This window comes from Aedes aegypti, chromosome 2 (genome assembly GCF_002204515.2).
Source record: "Aedes aegypti strain LVP_AGWG chromosome 2, AaegL5.0 Primary Assembly, whole genome shotgun sequence".
Classification (NCBI taxonomy): Eukaryota; Metazoa; Arthropoda; class Insecta; order Diptera; family Culicidae; genus Aedes; species Aedes aegypti.
In genome coordinates, this window is record NC_035108.1 from 126,662,682 (window position 1) to 126,678,582 (window position 15,901).

Below are 15,901 nucleotides of genomic sequence, written 5' to 3' on the forward strand. Positions count from 1 at the left end.
CTTTGGAACGGGATGTTCGACTGAGTCTTGACACTGCGGCTACCCAGGAAGGTGAAGATTGTTGATTTTGCAAATGATGTGTCACTAACGGTGATGGGCGAGACGCTGGAAGAAGTGGAGATGTCAGTGATGGAAACAAATGACGCAATCGAGGACTGCAGATAGCTCACCACAAAACAGAGGTACTGCTAGTCAGCAACTGCAAGGCGATTCAGCAAATGGAGGTCAACGTCGGAAGGTTTGTAATTGCACCGAAGCGCGTGTTGAAGCACCTGGGAATAATGATTGAACGCAATCGTCAGTTGCTGTATGCGTTAGAGTAAAGTGGGGCAAAAGTTCGAGTGGGGTAAGAGTTTCTTTTTAAGATTTCTAGCTCAATTCAAAACAAAACTTATAAATGTTATGCTGGTTCGAATGCTATTCAAGTAAGAGACTTTCACCCCAAATTTTTATGAAAATCGGTTGAGATTTGGAAAAGTTATGGCTATTTGTTGTTTTTCGACGTGAATATTGTAATTTTTGGTCAAACTTTCGTTGCATGGAACCAATTGAAGATAAAATCTTTTTCAATATTTTATGTAAGGGCGTTTCTAGGCCTATCATAAGGTTGCTTTAAGGTGTATTAGTTTTTGCATAAATGCTTGAAAACAATTTTTGGCCCATAGTGGGGCAAAAGTTCGAATCAGCGGGGCAAAAGTTCGACCCATGTATAAAATCACGGAAAAATGTGCAAATTGCCTAAAATCCACATATTATCTTCAAACTTAGTTAAATTTGTCTGATCGTGTGAAAACTGTCACCAAAATTTTACATTTCCACTTAGTTTTGCGAAAAATTGCTATTTTTGAGTACATTTCAATTAACCCGGTTTTGGGCAATTTTTTGATGAAAATTTAGTGTGTATTTTTCATCAATCTTAAGTTTACGGCTGGTGTAAAGTATGCCTGTCATAAAAGGATCGATTTTTTGTGTTTTAGTCAGCAAACTTTTGCCCCACACTAGATTCGAACTCGAATAAGACAATCAATTTTGAAACTGTTGTAACTAAAAATGGGTAAATATTTTGACACAAGTTTGTTTAGCAAAATTATAGCCAATATGTTGAAGGTTCACTGTATGGTATTTGTTTTGTTTGAACTGCTATTGTTTTCCTGGAAACTTTGATTATACCACTAAGGTCGAACTTTTGCCCCACCTTACTCTATAGCCGGTATGATCCCCATTTGCATCACTTTGGCCGAGGATATCGAGTAATACCAACGAAGAGACGTCAGAAACGTACGGAAGACGGCCAGAATCGGATCTATGGCGAGGTGGCAGCACGAGTTTGACTGCGTGGAGAAAGGAAGATGGACCCACCGGTTCATCCCTAACCTGTCAACGTGGATGAATAGGAAGTATGTGGAAGTAACCTTTTACCTGGCACAGTTTCTATCAGGTCATGGATTTTTCTGAAAGTATCTCCATAAATTCCGACAAGCAGAGTTGCCACACTGCCCAGACTGCTCGAAACATCGAGGAGACACCGCAACATGTAGTTTTGACTGTCCACGTGGAAGTGCGAAACGAAATGCTCGGAAGCAGCGACGGAGATTTAAACCCCGACAACATCGTGCAGAGAATGTGTCAACACGTAAGTACGTGGCACGCGGTGGACAGAGCATTAACTGATATGCGTGTTGTCATCGCTGCAACAGAAATGGCGAGAAGACGCAAGATCCTCCGTCGGGAACTAGGCCGAGTAGTTCGAGCGTCACGTAGTATAGGTGATGGGTAGTCTAAGGCTTCCGGTTCGCAGGTGCTGGGAACCGGAAGCCTACCTTCACCGGAATCGCAGGACTGACCTCGGCACCATACCGACCATCATCGAGTCGGAATAGGCTAGATCCTCCACCGGCGACTAGCTGAGTAGATTGCGAAACAGCACCGGCAAATGGTCGTCGAGGTGCCTGTGTATCGCAAGCTTCTCTCCATCGGAAACGCAGGATCGACCTCGGCATCTGCCCGGTCAGTTTTGGAGTAGGTTAAGTCCACTATCGGGGACTAATTGAGTATACCGCGTAGTTGGACCGACTTCGGCATCTGCCCGGATAGCATCGGTTTGGGAGATCTTCCGCCATCTGGGAAATCTTCGTCGGAGTAGGATAGATCCACCGTCGGGGAAAATTCTAAGTAGTCCGTTGTGAGTCACTGGCTTGAGCCGTCGGAGCGCCAGTGAACCGGAAGCCATCCTCCAACCGGAATCGCTGGGCCGATTTCGGCAGTCTACCGGCAAACAATAAAATTAGAATAACGCGTAACGTTACCGGTTTCGGGATATATTCCCCCGTCGGGGAACTCTCCATCGGAGTACGCTAGTTTCACCATCGGAACTACGCCGAGTAGTTTCGATTACGACGAATCGCCGGTTTTGGGTCGTCGGGGCGCTTGAGTACCGGAAGTCACCGGCAGAACCAGAGAACCAACAAGCACAGGAGCATCTATCATAAAAAGTGAACCACACTATATTCTGGGCAACTCTTCAACTTGCAGAGATCCTGGGGGAGGGCTTCGTTAAGCCCCTGGACTTTCATCCCGAATGCACTCTAGGACATCTTCGACGTTATCTTGTTGCCCTTGTCCGCCGTACTAGTGGTTTTACTAAAGGAAAAACCTGCTTAAAAGGACATCAGTACGAAAATGCAAAAAAAACATCTTTCGTCTTTTTTTGTGAATCGATGAAACAAAATTCTTACTCTCGCTTCTTTCTCCATTCGAGGTTACACAATAACGCAATTGTATCAAGGCAAATTCTGTAGCCACTGTAGCCAACATAAAATATCGTTTGCCAAGCACGCACCCATAAGTGAATCACTTAACCATCTCCCAATCTGACACGTATCGGAACGCACTCCACGACTCGGCACGTTTTTGGCCATTTATGCCTCAGATGAAAAAAACGGTCCGAAATCATACATGATCTCGGAGCACGATCAAGCAGAACCAAGGCAACACACGTTCGTTACCGACCCCTTCATCATCACCGTGATGATGTTCATGATCATCATCATTACCCACCGTGATCATAATTCACGTCCGTCCGATCTTCGTCATCCGTTCGCGCCATGCTGCGGACATTTGGCCACTCATCGGTTACGCCTACAACGATGGTGACGCGTCTTATAACAAGAGATTTCGGATCTTTCCCTTGCGGGGTCGGAATGATGCACCCTTTCGCTTTCGTTCGTGCCTAATCTACTGAGCTGACAACCGGCAGTGTTTCCTTCTCGTATAATTGGTCGCTGCTGTGACGAGCACGGTCGTTGAAGACGGCGACAATAGTCGGGGGATCAGCGGTAGGGTGAATCATACAATAAAAAAAATATCCCATTTCCAATATCTTCCTTACAATCTCAATGACAAAGTTCTGTCAAATTTTCAGCCCTTTTGGTGAGGATTGAAAGTTAGCCCATACACGCTTATTGTTTTTATAAAAACTTATATAGATAAGTTTTTCGCAACATTTTCCTAAACTAAATTGTCTTTGGGTTTACATTTAATCACCACCAAAATAGCTGAAAATTTGGTAGAACTCTATTTTTATCATGAAAATTATAAGAAGGATATGGGAAATGTTATTCTACACCCATTTTCTCTAGTTGAACCACCCTAATCAGCACCCAGAGTGCGGAATAGGTGGTCCGCTTAATCACCATTCATCCGACCGGCGTACGGTAGATGAACTTTAATTTCCTCCAATTAAAAGAAATGTGTATTTTTCCTTTTTTTGATGACGATGGATGCAGGTTTAGGTTTAGTGTTGTAAGTCTGCGCACGTCTGTATGATCGAAACCATGACCAGGAACGGGATGAAGCGATGGATGATAATTGTCATTATAGCGGATCATGTGTTTTTTATCTGCGCCGTGTTTTGAATTCCGGTTAACCATTTTTCTCTAATCTGATTTTATTCTCTTTTGTGTTTTCAGTTGATTGCCGTGTTGGCATTGTATCAACGCGTTGAGGCGCAAAATGCAACATCAAAGGTGACAGACGCAGACAGTAGCGCTTCCGAAAAGGAAAAGGCTACCGAAGAAAAGACGAAAGAGACCACCAATGCAGATGCTCGCGGAAAGCGAAACTTGGAATTGGGAAATTATGGTTACAACTACTATCAGACGGTTCCGTATCGAGCGGATCGTCGCATCTCGAACGCCTTCCAAGATTCCCGGCCACCTTACTATCATCCCAACAACTATATCCACCACTCACAATCACCGTCCCACCAGTACCATGGTAAACGCCCCTCATATGCGGTCCAATTGGAACCGCTTTTGAAGTCTTCCGAACACGATCCTCTTTATCCTTCTCATGTCCTTCCCACAGGTTTCGAAAGTGACGTTTCCAATTCGGTGAACAACTATCAGCCATTGCCGCCATCAGGACCACACCACCATCATCCAGTCTACTTGGAAGCTCCGGAACCGATCATCGAAATTATCATCAAGGAGAGCAACGATTCTACTCTATACGAACAGCAGTCAATTGTTCCTTCGCAAAAGAAGAAGAAGGAAGAAGTGCAAGTATTCTACGTAAAATATCACAAGGACGACAAACACGGAATTGTATTGGATACTCCAATCCCTGCTCTGAAGCCATTGCCTGACGAGAGCGAAGAAGAGGTCGATGAAAGCTCTCTGCACGAAGAACCCATTGTGGTTACGCCAAGTCCTCCTCAGAAAACTACGACGCTTAGAGCTATCATCAACCCAGATTCTGAGAAATATCACAGTAACAGCGGAATCCGTATCTCATTCGGTGTAGAAGACAAACACCAGTCTGGACATCAGATCTCGGAGACAGAGAGCGAAAGTGTTGCTCAACCCGTCGTAGCTCTACCGCAAGGACACGTGTTGCCTCAACCACAAGCACAGACACAACCACAGCATCAAGCTGTTCATCAACAGTCCCAACCTCAACTCCACCATCAGCATCATTCTAGTCAACACAAGGCTGATCAATTCTATCAACAGCACCAGCAGTTCCTCCAACAGAGATCGTTCCCAACTCCAGTCCCATTTGCTTCGCAACCTCAGTACCACCAACAAGCTCCTCAGCCTCATCAGAGCTTTGTGCAGAACTTTGGACAATCCACCGCTGTCCCTCAATACCGTGCTCAGCCGCAATATCAATACCAACAATACCAACCTCAATCTCATCGTTTCCAACAATTTGACCAGAGCAGAAACTTTGCACAACCCCAACAGCAATTCAGAGCACCTGTTGCACAGCCGCAACAATACGTACAGCAACCTCGGCAACAAGTACATTTCAATGCTCCGGTAACCTCACAACCCCAGTCCCCGCCTCAAACACAAGCTCAGCCTCAATTCTTCCCACAACCTCAACAGCTTCGTCAACCGCAACCTCAAGACTACCAACAACAAGCCGCTCAACCCAAACCCATCCCCATTCCATTGCACAACATCAACAACCAACCTCCTCTAAGACATCAATACTCGCCAGCCCCTCAACAAAATCAATTCAATCAACCCTTCAATAACTTCCATAAGCACCAGCAAACCCTTCAACCACCAAAGCCCTCTATCCATAATCTACCACCTCCACCCCCACCACAACCTCAACCTCAACCCCAACCACCCCGTTTCCAAGATAACAACTTCCCGGCCATCCGCGGCAACTTTGTTGAAAGCCCACGTCCTGTCCAAGGGGGACTCGTACAACAGGCAGCTCCCAACCTCAGTACCACTCGCACCCCTAACTATCCCACAAGCGCCGCCGACCATCAAAACAACCTCCGTAACATCCTCCCGGCTGGCGGTGAACTCGTTCAAAGTGTTCCCAAATACGAATCCCACATTACCGAGCACATCAAATCGGATGGACAGAAGCAAAGCTTCCTGTCCACTCCCACATTCAACATCCAACCATCTCAGGAACTAATCAGCCATTCCGTCGCCCCTCAATTCGAAAACGCTGTACCGAAGGATTATGCGCAATCCACGGCTCCATCTCCGTCAACGCCTCAGCAGTACATTAGCAAACCCCTTCCCACGCCTCAGATCATACCGAACTCCGAACCGATTAATCAAAGCCTTCGGGTCGCTAACCAAGTCGCGCATCTCATCAACGTATCGCCACGCAACAACTTCCAGTCACAACAATCACAACCACAAGAATCTCAACCACAACAATCTCATCCCCAACAGCAGCGACCTCAACCTGCCCATCAGACGAACTTTGTCTGGAACGGTGGCGCTACCTTTGCCTCGTCCCCCAAACCTCAACAACAGTTCCAACAGCAACAACAGCATCAACAGCAGCACCAACAGCAGTTCCAACACCAACAACAGCAGCAGCGCCAGCAATTCCAATCGCAGCCCACGTTCGGAACTCGCACTGCCAATACCTTCGCCAAAACTACTCCACTGCTCCCAACTACTCCCAGATCCACAACCACCCAGCGCCCAACGACCACTACCACCACCCCTGCATCAGCCGTAATCTCGGAAAAGAAGCAGAAAGCCATCCTCGACCTTCCCGCCGAAGTCCCCGATGACATCCGTCAGCATTTGCTCTCCTCTGGAATCCTCGACAATGCCGACATCAGCGTCCTGGACTACGACAAGCTGGGAGAAACTTCCCTGGACAACCTGCCCCCAGAGCATCTGGCTAACTTCTTCAGCTCCGGTGGTGCCTCCCAGCTGGCCGGCTCCAGCAACGTTGTTTCCGTCGTCAAGCCTAATGGTGAAAAGGTAGCCGAGAAGTTCATCTCCAAGAACTATGACGTCAAAGATAAGCGCTCCAAGTACGAACCGTCCAGCTACGAAGAGCAACCGCAAGATACCATGCCTGAGAAGCAAAACGTCGACCTGAAGGTTGTGCGATTCGATTCGTCCAGTCAGAAGAACGTCACCGATCGGTACATCAAACACGATTCAACCATTCTGCCATCGGTTGATGTCACCTCGGGAGCTGCCAACGCCGAGCAGAACGACGAACAGAGCTACAACCGGTACTTGCCGCTGAAGATCAACGGAGCTCAGTTCCCGATTCCGGACGTGGCCGAGCTTCGCGGCAGACGCATTTCCAGCGTGGTCGTACTGGCCCCAGTGGACAACATCATGCCCAACAAGAACTTTGTCATCAATGCCGAAGCGGAGGGATCGGTGGTTTCCGGCGAGGAAGAACCAGATCAGCCTCGGTTCGAGCGGGATACGCTGCTGGACTCGCAGAAGGTTAAGTTCATCGCCGGCGAAGCGCTGAAGCAGCTCATCAAGAAGCCATCGACGGAGAACTTCAAGCGGTGGTTGGAACGCGAGGGCAAAACCGATATCGATCTGCAGAGCGTTGTGCTTCTCGTTACACGGTGAGTAGAGTTTTAGCGACTTTAGTCTACAAAATGAAGTATAATTTCAACTTCAAGCAAGTTCAAGCTAAACTGAGCTTCACACCATCTTGTACCAAGCTGTCCCGAAGCAAACACCATATTTTCAGTTTTGCTGTCAGACATTCTTGCAACATGCCCTGCCCATCATATTCTTCCAGGTGTTGCTACCTTCTGAATACTGAGTTTGCTGTAACTCCAACGATTTTCCTAAGCACACGTCGCATAAGAACCTCTAGTGTTTGCAGGTCATTTTCGAGCATAGACCATGTTTCGTGCACGCGTTTTTACTTGACATTTTGGTACGGAAGCGTATCTTCTTACATCACTCGTTATTCTGCACCTTATAGTTGGTTCGACTTCCACAAACGCTACATCTCCCTATTTCATGACAGATATTCTCATAAAATGTCACCAAGGATCCTTGTTAGATGAACTCATCCACCACCTCGAAAGTATTCCCATCTTCCATTACTGTTTTCTAGGTAAGCCTTTCGCGCTGGGTTCTGCTTACCAGCAAGTATTTTGTCTTCGACACAGTCACTACCAGTCCGACTACCCGAGCAGAAGAAAATAACTACTGAATACCAAACTGAGGTATTCCATACCAGATAATTTCCAATAGCTATCGAATACCAAAATGAAGTATTTTTAATTGTTTTAAACATTAAAGATGTACATATAGTGCCGTACTCTAGATAGGCCCGTATCTTTCAATTAGTCTTCTTATTAGTTTTCCACCGAAAATTAGAAAATTAGTTTATCAGCTCAAACATCCCCATAAAACCGAATAACATGACTCTTTCCCTCCCGACAGCAACGAGAACGACGACCAGGAGATCTTCATGTACGACATCGGCACTAAGGGAGTGACGCACCTGAACGGTGAGCTGTCCCAAGCGTTCGTCAAGGTGGCCGAAGAGAACGCCCAAACCCAGAACCTGGAGGAACTGCCCGTCGTCGACAGCGGCATTGTAGAACAGATGGGAGCCGGCGCGAAGGATCGCCAGAGCGAGGAAGCTTCCTCCTACGAAGAAGACGCGGATCTGGAAGCCGAATCGGACGAACAAGCGGAAGCATCCGAGCAGAAGCCAATCTACGTGTACCCGATCAACAGCAAGTACCGAAGGGTGCAGATCAACTCCGGGTACAGCAATATCAAGAACTAGGCGATCCACCACAAGTGCCAATATTGGAACCGTCCGTCGTTGATGCACGCGAGAACAAGCGAGAGATGATTGATTGTTGCGTAGAAGAGCGCGTGTGTGGAAGCCAATCAAACCTTTAAACATAGTTCAAATTACTTCTTGTTTAGAGCTAATCACTAGTGAGTAGAGAACAAATCTTGGATTTCCCCGCTACCCAATGAAGAATGCAAGTGCGTGTGAATGCTTTTTAGTTTTTTCCCTTGTAGTAAATTTCTATACATAAAAGTGAAAGTTAACAAACAACGATTTCGAAACAGCTAGAAAGTGCAACCGCAGAACGTCTTCGCGCAGCGAAAGTTCTTCACTCAGATAAACACAAATTCTGATGGTAGAAACATCTTTTGTACATATGAACCTATAATAGGAAAATGGTCTTCCTCGGGGAAGCCAATCAGTTCGAAAGTTGCCAGACATAGATTGTTAAAACTAATGGGACCCTTTTCCGAGAACCGGGTGTTCACCCACTAAAATGTATTGTTAGGATATTCAGTAGCTCGTACTTTCTGTTATGGCTTGACCACCATAGGGAGCAATAGAAAAAAAAAGAGTTTCAAACTCAAGATGTTAGTTAGTGACCGCAAAATGACAACAAAGTCAGTAGGATTAGTATAGTATTTTGAGCCAACAGAGGGGAGACTCCGTTGTAGAGTAAATAATTCTGGGAACGAAAACAAAATTGTTACGAATGAGAGTACCTATTTAATTAAATTATGATATGCTGTAAAAAGTACTAAAACGAACGTCTACAGGAAAACAAACTATATGGAATGCCTTTAAATTACCCGTGTTATATTTGGTTAGCCCTCATTCGGGTATATTTCTTCCAAACTTCCAACTACAAATGATATCACTTAGGAAACAGAATGACATTTCTGCTCTAAGCCCCTTACTAAGATGCTCTGTAACTGCCGAAACTTTTCTAAGTAAATAAATGAATAACTATGCAAAGTATTGTTATTGAAATTTTTGATATCACGGTTCATATTCGACTTCAACTCTTTCAAGCATTACCTCAGCACGAAACCATTATAGGTATCACTCTATAGCTACCTGTGCCATGTACTCCGTTTCGGTAGAACTGATAGTCAAGACTGTCCTCACTGTCTCCCTTTTCAGGGTAATGAAAGTATGTTCCTTTGCCTCCGTTTCCTCTGATCGATTGCAATAAAATCGATATCGTCCGTTCGCAAAATAGACGAGCAAATGCGACCATGTGATAATAGTGCTTTCCCTCTGCTTGCTTGATCCCCTTATTGCACCTTTGAGTGCAATGTTGAACAGCTAATTTAAAAGTACGTCTCCTCGCTGTAATCCATAGAATGTAACAAACGTCTTCAATCCATGCGCTATTCTTCGATCCATCCAGCGTTGCACGTAACAACCTAATTAGTTTCATCGAAACCCGAGCAGAAAAAAATAACTACTGAATACCAAATTGAGGTATTCCATACCAGATAATTTCCAATACTTACAACCTGAATGAGGTATGAATGAGCCCTGCATAAGAGGTAAAATACCTCGAATAATACCTTCTGCATATTCTACAAGTACCAAGCTGATAACTAGATCAGGTATTGTAATACCTTAATAATATTTGATGGATTTTAATATAAAAGGGAAATTTTCCGATAGTAGTTCAAAACCTCCAGCATTCCTCAATAGCTATCGAAAACCAAAATGAAGTATTTTTCAAATACCATTATAATACCAAAATGAGGTATTGACAACTGAACAATGCCTAATTATGGTATGATACCAACATATGGTAGGGTAAATGTTCCAATAGTGGAGGTACTAAGCACGATTGAACTTCATTTAAACGCCCAAATTCAAGATGCGCAATTTATGTACATGTTAATGTTTTAACGGGAAGTAATGACCGTTGACTTAATGAGAAAAATGATTTCATCGCAGTAATCCACGGCATGTCAGTGAAAAATAATACCTCCACTATTGGTATACTGTTCCTTTAGTTGCGGTATATATTTAATTTGTGTTCCTATAGTTGCGGTATCCGTTGATTTCTTATGGGATCCTCCACTATAGGAACACTTTACCGCAACTATTGGTACAAGCAAGTAAAGTTTTAGCAACTTTAGTGATATTTCATCAGTTTTAAAGCAATTTCAACGCTCTTTTCAACTATTCCGTGAATCAACAATCCAATACGTCGATTGGCAGTGTCGGTTCTGTGGTTAATGTAATAAAATCAGTGAAAACGGCACTACCGCAACTATAGGAACACCCACAACTAAGGGAACACTTACCCTATGCATAAGTTATTGCGAGTTATTCTTTCCTCCTCGGGAAGCCAGGCATTGTAAAATTCGTTCTCAATTGATTTTGAAGCACGATCAAAGCAAGCGAAGGAAAAGATCCGATCTGTAGCTGTCTACGACCGGCAATGTATCACAAGTTGTAACAATTTTGATGAATAAGAGCAGCGAACGAAAGCCTCAAAGAGAGAGCCTTTTTTTCTTGTTTAGCATTGGGGGAAGGTGACGGGGCTGGTGGTTTTATAAGCAGAAGGTCATGGGTTCAATCCCAGGGCCGTCCCTTTCCTCGTACTTTGTAGTTGTATCTTTCACTTGCTTCTATCTTCCTCTCTTATTATATCACAGTTAATCTATCACAGTTCATAGCATTTGCTAGAACCCGAGACGGACAAGAAACCGTCTCCCTACGCTTCCTTTCTTCCATCATGAGCCTGTGCATGCTATAAAACGTTTGACTTTCACTGTTTACAAGTTTCACATGGTACAGTAAAAGTCGAAAGAACAAAACAATTTATGGCACGTACAGAGGCTTATTATAGCACGCCTTTCCTTACGCCTGATACATAGGCAGTCGTTTCCATGATTTACACTCTACAGCGGGAAGCGTAAAATGTTCTGCTGAATTTCCTTCATTCACTTTTGGAAAGATTCCTACCTTCACTTTCAGCGTTTTCTTGGTCTTCCCAAAGTATCTTTGGAGATTCTCCCACATTTTTAAACGAATGCTTACAATGAATTTACCAAAAATTCTCATTGTTTTGACGTTGACTAAGTCTTACGGCAATATACTGGGTGTCAATTTAAAATCTAAAATGTTGCGACCGTCAGGTTTTTCAAAAATCTGGAAGATTTTGAAAATTTGTCTGGAAAAGTCTGGATCTCTAATGTCGTATAAGGAGAGCCTTACAAATTATTTACAAAACCTTACAAATTAGCATTAGCATTAAGCTTTTCGCACAAATTCGTCCTAGACCATTGTATGAGGGTTGCCTCCTTCTCGTCCATTACCAAAGTCAGAAATTTGGGACTGACCTCTAACTCTTAGACAAGATTGACGCATCCTCCAATAATCGAGAGCTGTCCTGGCCACGTCCTTGCGAAAGCTGGGGAATGGGAAAGTATGATTAATTGAACACCTACTAAAGAAAGATGCAGAGAACTCTACGACCTCTCATAGGTGTTACGGGATGTTGTGGAATGTTGATGGAAAGGGTAGTGCCATGGGATACGTTTGGTATACTTCGGCAGACAAATGAATTATTTACGCATTGCGATCATGCGCTGCTGATTAGATCAAACTCACCAAATTCCTTTTTCGGAAATCCGCGCAATCTGTCGCTCCTCTAATAATCAACAATAGTGTGAGCCGTAACTTAGCACTGCCCAGTTCTTAATCCATCCCGAATCGAGCATCCACGAACCAATTTTTGAATCAATTTACAAAACCTTACAAATTCATCACAAATTTTATCTGGATCTTCCAGATTTTTGTAAAATTGATCCTCAAAAGTCTGGAATATTCCAGACAAATCTGGAAGGTTGGCAACGCTGGCGACCATCACGAAATTATGTAAGATTTTGAATACTAATAACTCAGCCATTTATCGGTAGATTTTCAATAATTTCTTAACAATCGGTCGGAAGTTTATACAACATTTTATTCATATTGAGAAAACTTTTGATTTTTGACGATAGACTGTCGAAAATTTGAAAAATGTCGACCCTCTTCTTATGCAACAAAACACGTTCAAACACGTGGGTTGGGAAGCGCACCATAAAAGGGGACCAATTTCTACTTCTTCGCTCATATTTCTTTTGATATTAACTACATTTTACAACAATATATTGGGTGTCAATTTAAAATCTAAAATGTTGCGACCGTCAAGATATTATGTTAGAGTTTGAATTAAAGAAGGCTGCAACTATGGCAATCGACTAAAATTCAAATGCAGAAAATCACTTGGCGTGGCGTAGTTAACGTCATGCGGCCGTGTCTTGTAGGCGAAGATGGGGTAAGAGCGCCCGCCGGGGTAAGACGGACCACCTTCAGTTTGACATGTAAATGCCGGCTTTCTTAAAAGTTCACGAAGCACTTTCCATAAACACAAGATTTTTGACATTCCGAACCATTTACATTATTTTTTTCGTAATGAATATCAAAAACAAAGTTTCTGCTTGTCGATATTGAATTTGATCTAAATTTAACAGATACTTACTTAAGGATTTTGGAAGGGATGTTTTGTAAAAACATAACAAATTACCGTAAAACGGGGTAACTTTGATAGTTTTTTCGAAGAAAACTTCAATATTTATGCATTCTGTATCAAAGAATAATATTTCATATTTTTAAAACAAGTACTGACATCCTAGCTATCGATTGCACTTGATAGATTGCCAAAAGATTTATTCTGAATGGATATATAATTTTTCATATAATCGAAAGTCGGTTTTCTGTTTTGGGGTAACTTTGATAATGGAGTATAAATCGAACAAGATTGAATGAATCACGGAACATTTATAGGGCATTGCATACCTCTAGGCGTTTAACGCTATATAGAAATTTCTGACTTAGATTACAAAAATGGTCCCAGTTTGTAAAAATGGTTTTCGCTAAGAGATTTGAGACCGTATTCATGTTCTACTATAACTAGGCTGTCATGGGTAAGTGACGAACTCATTATGACTTCATCAAATAGTGGTCGTAGAACAGATTGTTTGTAAGCGTTGCAAAAATGCTAAAATCTTGTAAATTTTTAATATTTGCATAAAAATCTTCAAATGCACTTGATTTCAACGAAAATAGCTTAGACATGAAGTGTTATACCAATACTCTTTACTTTTGCATTCGTTTTCCTTAACTGATTGACAGAAACTTCGATATTTCGTTTACTATGTTGGGGGTCTCGCACTATCAAAGTTACCCGCATTATCAAAGTTACCCCGTTTTACGGTACCTGTCCATGCTTCAACAGAAATGTGAAATATGGTTCAGTAAAGTGGAATATGAATTGTAAATATTTAGCTTTGAAATAAGGCCCTAGTTGTGAAAATTGCGCAAGCGGGGTAAAACCGACCACTGTTGATGGGGTAAGACCGCCACCTCTAATTTATACAAAATAAAATGTCTTTAACAGTTTAAATGTTGTAACTACGTTGTACATTTTTATTCATGTAAAATGAAATAAACTTTGTAAAAAATATAAGCCAAATCCGCATATTTTTCAAAAACATAGGTTTTTCAAAGTAATTAGAAATATATATCTAAGTTTTTTTTGAATAATTTCACCCTAAAAATGATTCAATATCCACGTTAATCAATGTAGAATTCATTATACTTTTTAGAATCACGGGGAACTGATATATTTTTCAGCAAAATTGTGTACGAAAATCGTGGTGGTCGCTTTTACCCCGTGGGTGGGCGGTTTTACCCCGTCGCTAAAAATAATCGTGATAAGACATCACTTTTTCAAGCTTCAAGAAATAAATATTTTTTTACAAATACAATACCTGTGATATATTTTTTACATACCTAAGGTTGGAAAAACCGACATGCTGCGTCAAAATAAGTTTTTATTGATACTTGATTTTTACATATGAATTAAATTGCTTAGGTCTTACCCCGTCTTTCCCCACACAACCCCCTCTGTTTTTTTGCTTTCTCTGTACATCGGGGTAATTTTTATCCATTGCCACTGAAAAGAGATACTGTAGAACGGGGTACCGTAATTTCGGGTGAAATTGATCATTTTTCACGGTTTTACTAGTCTGTTTTCTATAATGTTAACAATGCCAAACAACTAAATGCAGGAAAACAAGTACAAAGGTGAGCCTCATCGACTTATGTACCGAAATTTTCTAACAAATGTCATTATGTGTTAACACTAAACAAATACCTCTAAAATAAAAAATCAGAGGATCTCATTTCGGGGTGAAATTGATCACTTGTCAATGCCATTATTGTTAGTTTCCAAAACAACTCTATATGATAAATTTGAGCTCCCTGAATCCGAATATGCTTGTAAAATTCTTAACAATGCAATATTTACATAAATAACGAATAGTTAAATTTCAAGAATTACGCGGAAAACGCCTAAATGTATGCAATTTCCTAAGGAAATCAATGATATCTAACAGAAATTCAATTATTTCAACCATATGAGCTTATTGGTACGAGTTTTGGTGATGAAATCTGGTACTGTCTTAGAAGAGCCACGTTATTTTCGCTAAAACTCAAGCCTACTACTATTACCATTCCCAACTCTGCTCAAGAGATTTGTTTTTAGAAATTTTTGCATTAACTTTAGAAAAAAAAACTTGGGTTTACTTTCTAAAATATCCTCTGATCAAACTTTTGTTATTTCTAAAGTAACCGTAGATGAATTCGATGTGGATAATTGAAAGAATATCAGACGAAATCCCTGTAAAAAATTGTGTTTTAATGATTGGATGAATTACTAGAATAACTCTCTAGTACTGACTGGTGTGAAAACTTAAACGAACTTTTGAAACCAAAAAGGTTTTACATGAGAAATTGCTGGAGAATTTTTTGGAAGATCATGCGTAGCACCCTATATGAGTAGCATTTGGAGGAAGATTATGAGGAATCCCAGGTCAAATTTACTGAGGAATTCCTAGTAGACCCAACTAACAATTCATAGTCACAAATAAGCATGTGTGTTTAATTACAGTTTAATAATGGTAATGAATGCTGAATAAAAATGTTGCTCTACTTGAAGCCAATAAGATGTTTTTTGGATTTTAGTTAAAGTCAATGTTCAGCATCTTGAATTGGAATGATTAACAATCTAATCAACACTTTTTAAACGTTTCGAAAGATTTTTATTCGACTTGTATGAAATGTTTTACTAATGTGCTGAATAAGACATTCTTTATTCTATTAAAAAGCTTAAGTTCCACTCAACAATTGTATCTGTAAAAAGCAGTTTACAGAAGTCGATCTAACGTTTCCCAACAAATAACCAAAAAGTGTTGTAAAACTAGTAGTCAAATAACAGTCAAACAAAAATCTG

At 41.8% G+C, this 15,901-nt stretch overlaps 1 protein-coding gene across 4 annotated transcripts in view; it reads left to right on the forward strand.

Moving 5' to 3' along the window:
* Window positions 1-9,543, forward strand: part of LOC5573486 (myb-like protein AA) — a 166,874-nt gene extending 157,331 nt beyond the window's left edge. The window contains exons 2-5 of one of the 4 annotated variants that reach the window (XM_021842256.1): window positions 3,969-4,275; window positions 4,366-5,321; window positions 6,210-7,369; window positions 8,205-9,543. In XM_021842256.1, coding sequence (XP_021697948.1) covers window positions 3,969-4,275; window positions 4,366-5,321; window positions 6,210-7,369; window positions 8,205-8,556 — 2,775 coding nt within the window. In that variant the 3' untranslated portion in view covers window positions 8,557-9,543. Of the gene's footprint in view, window positions 1-3,968; window positions 7,370-8,204 lie in introns of all 4 variants that reach the window. The other 3 variants (XM_021842257.1, XM_021842255.1, XM_021842254.1) reach the window with 3 other exon arrangements.
* The last annotated feature ends 6,358 nt before the right edge of the window (window positions 9,544-15,901 follow it).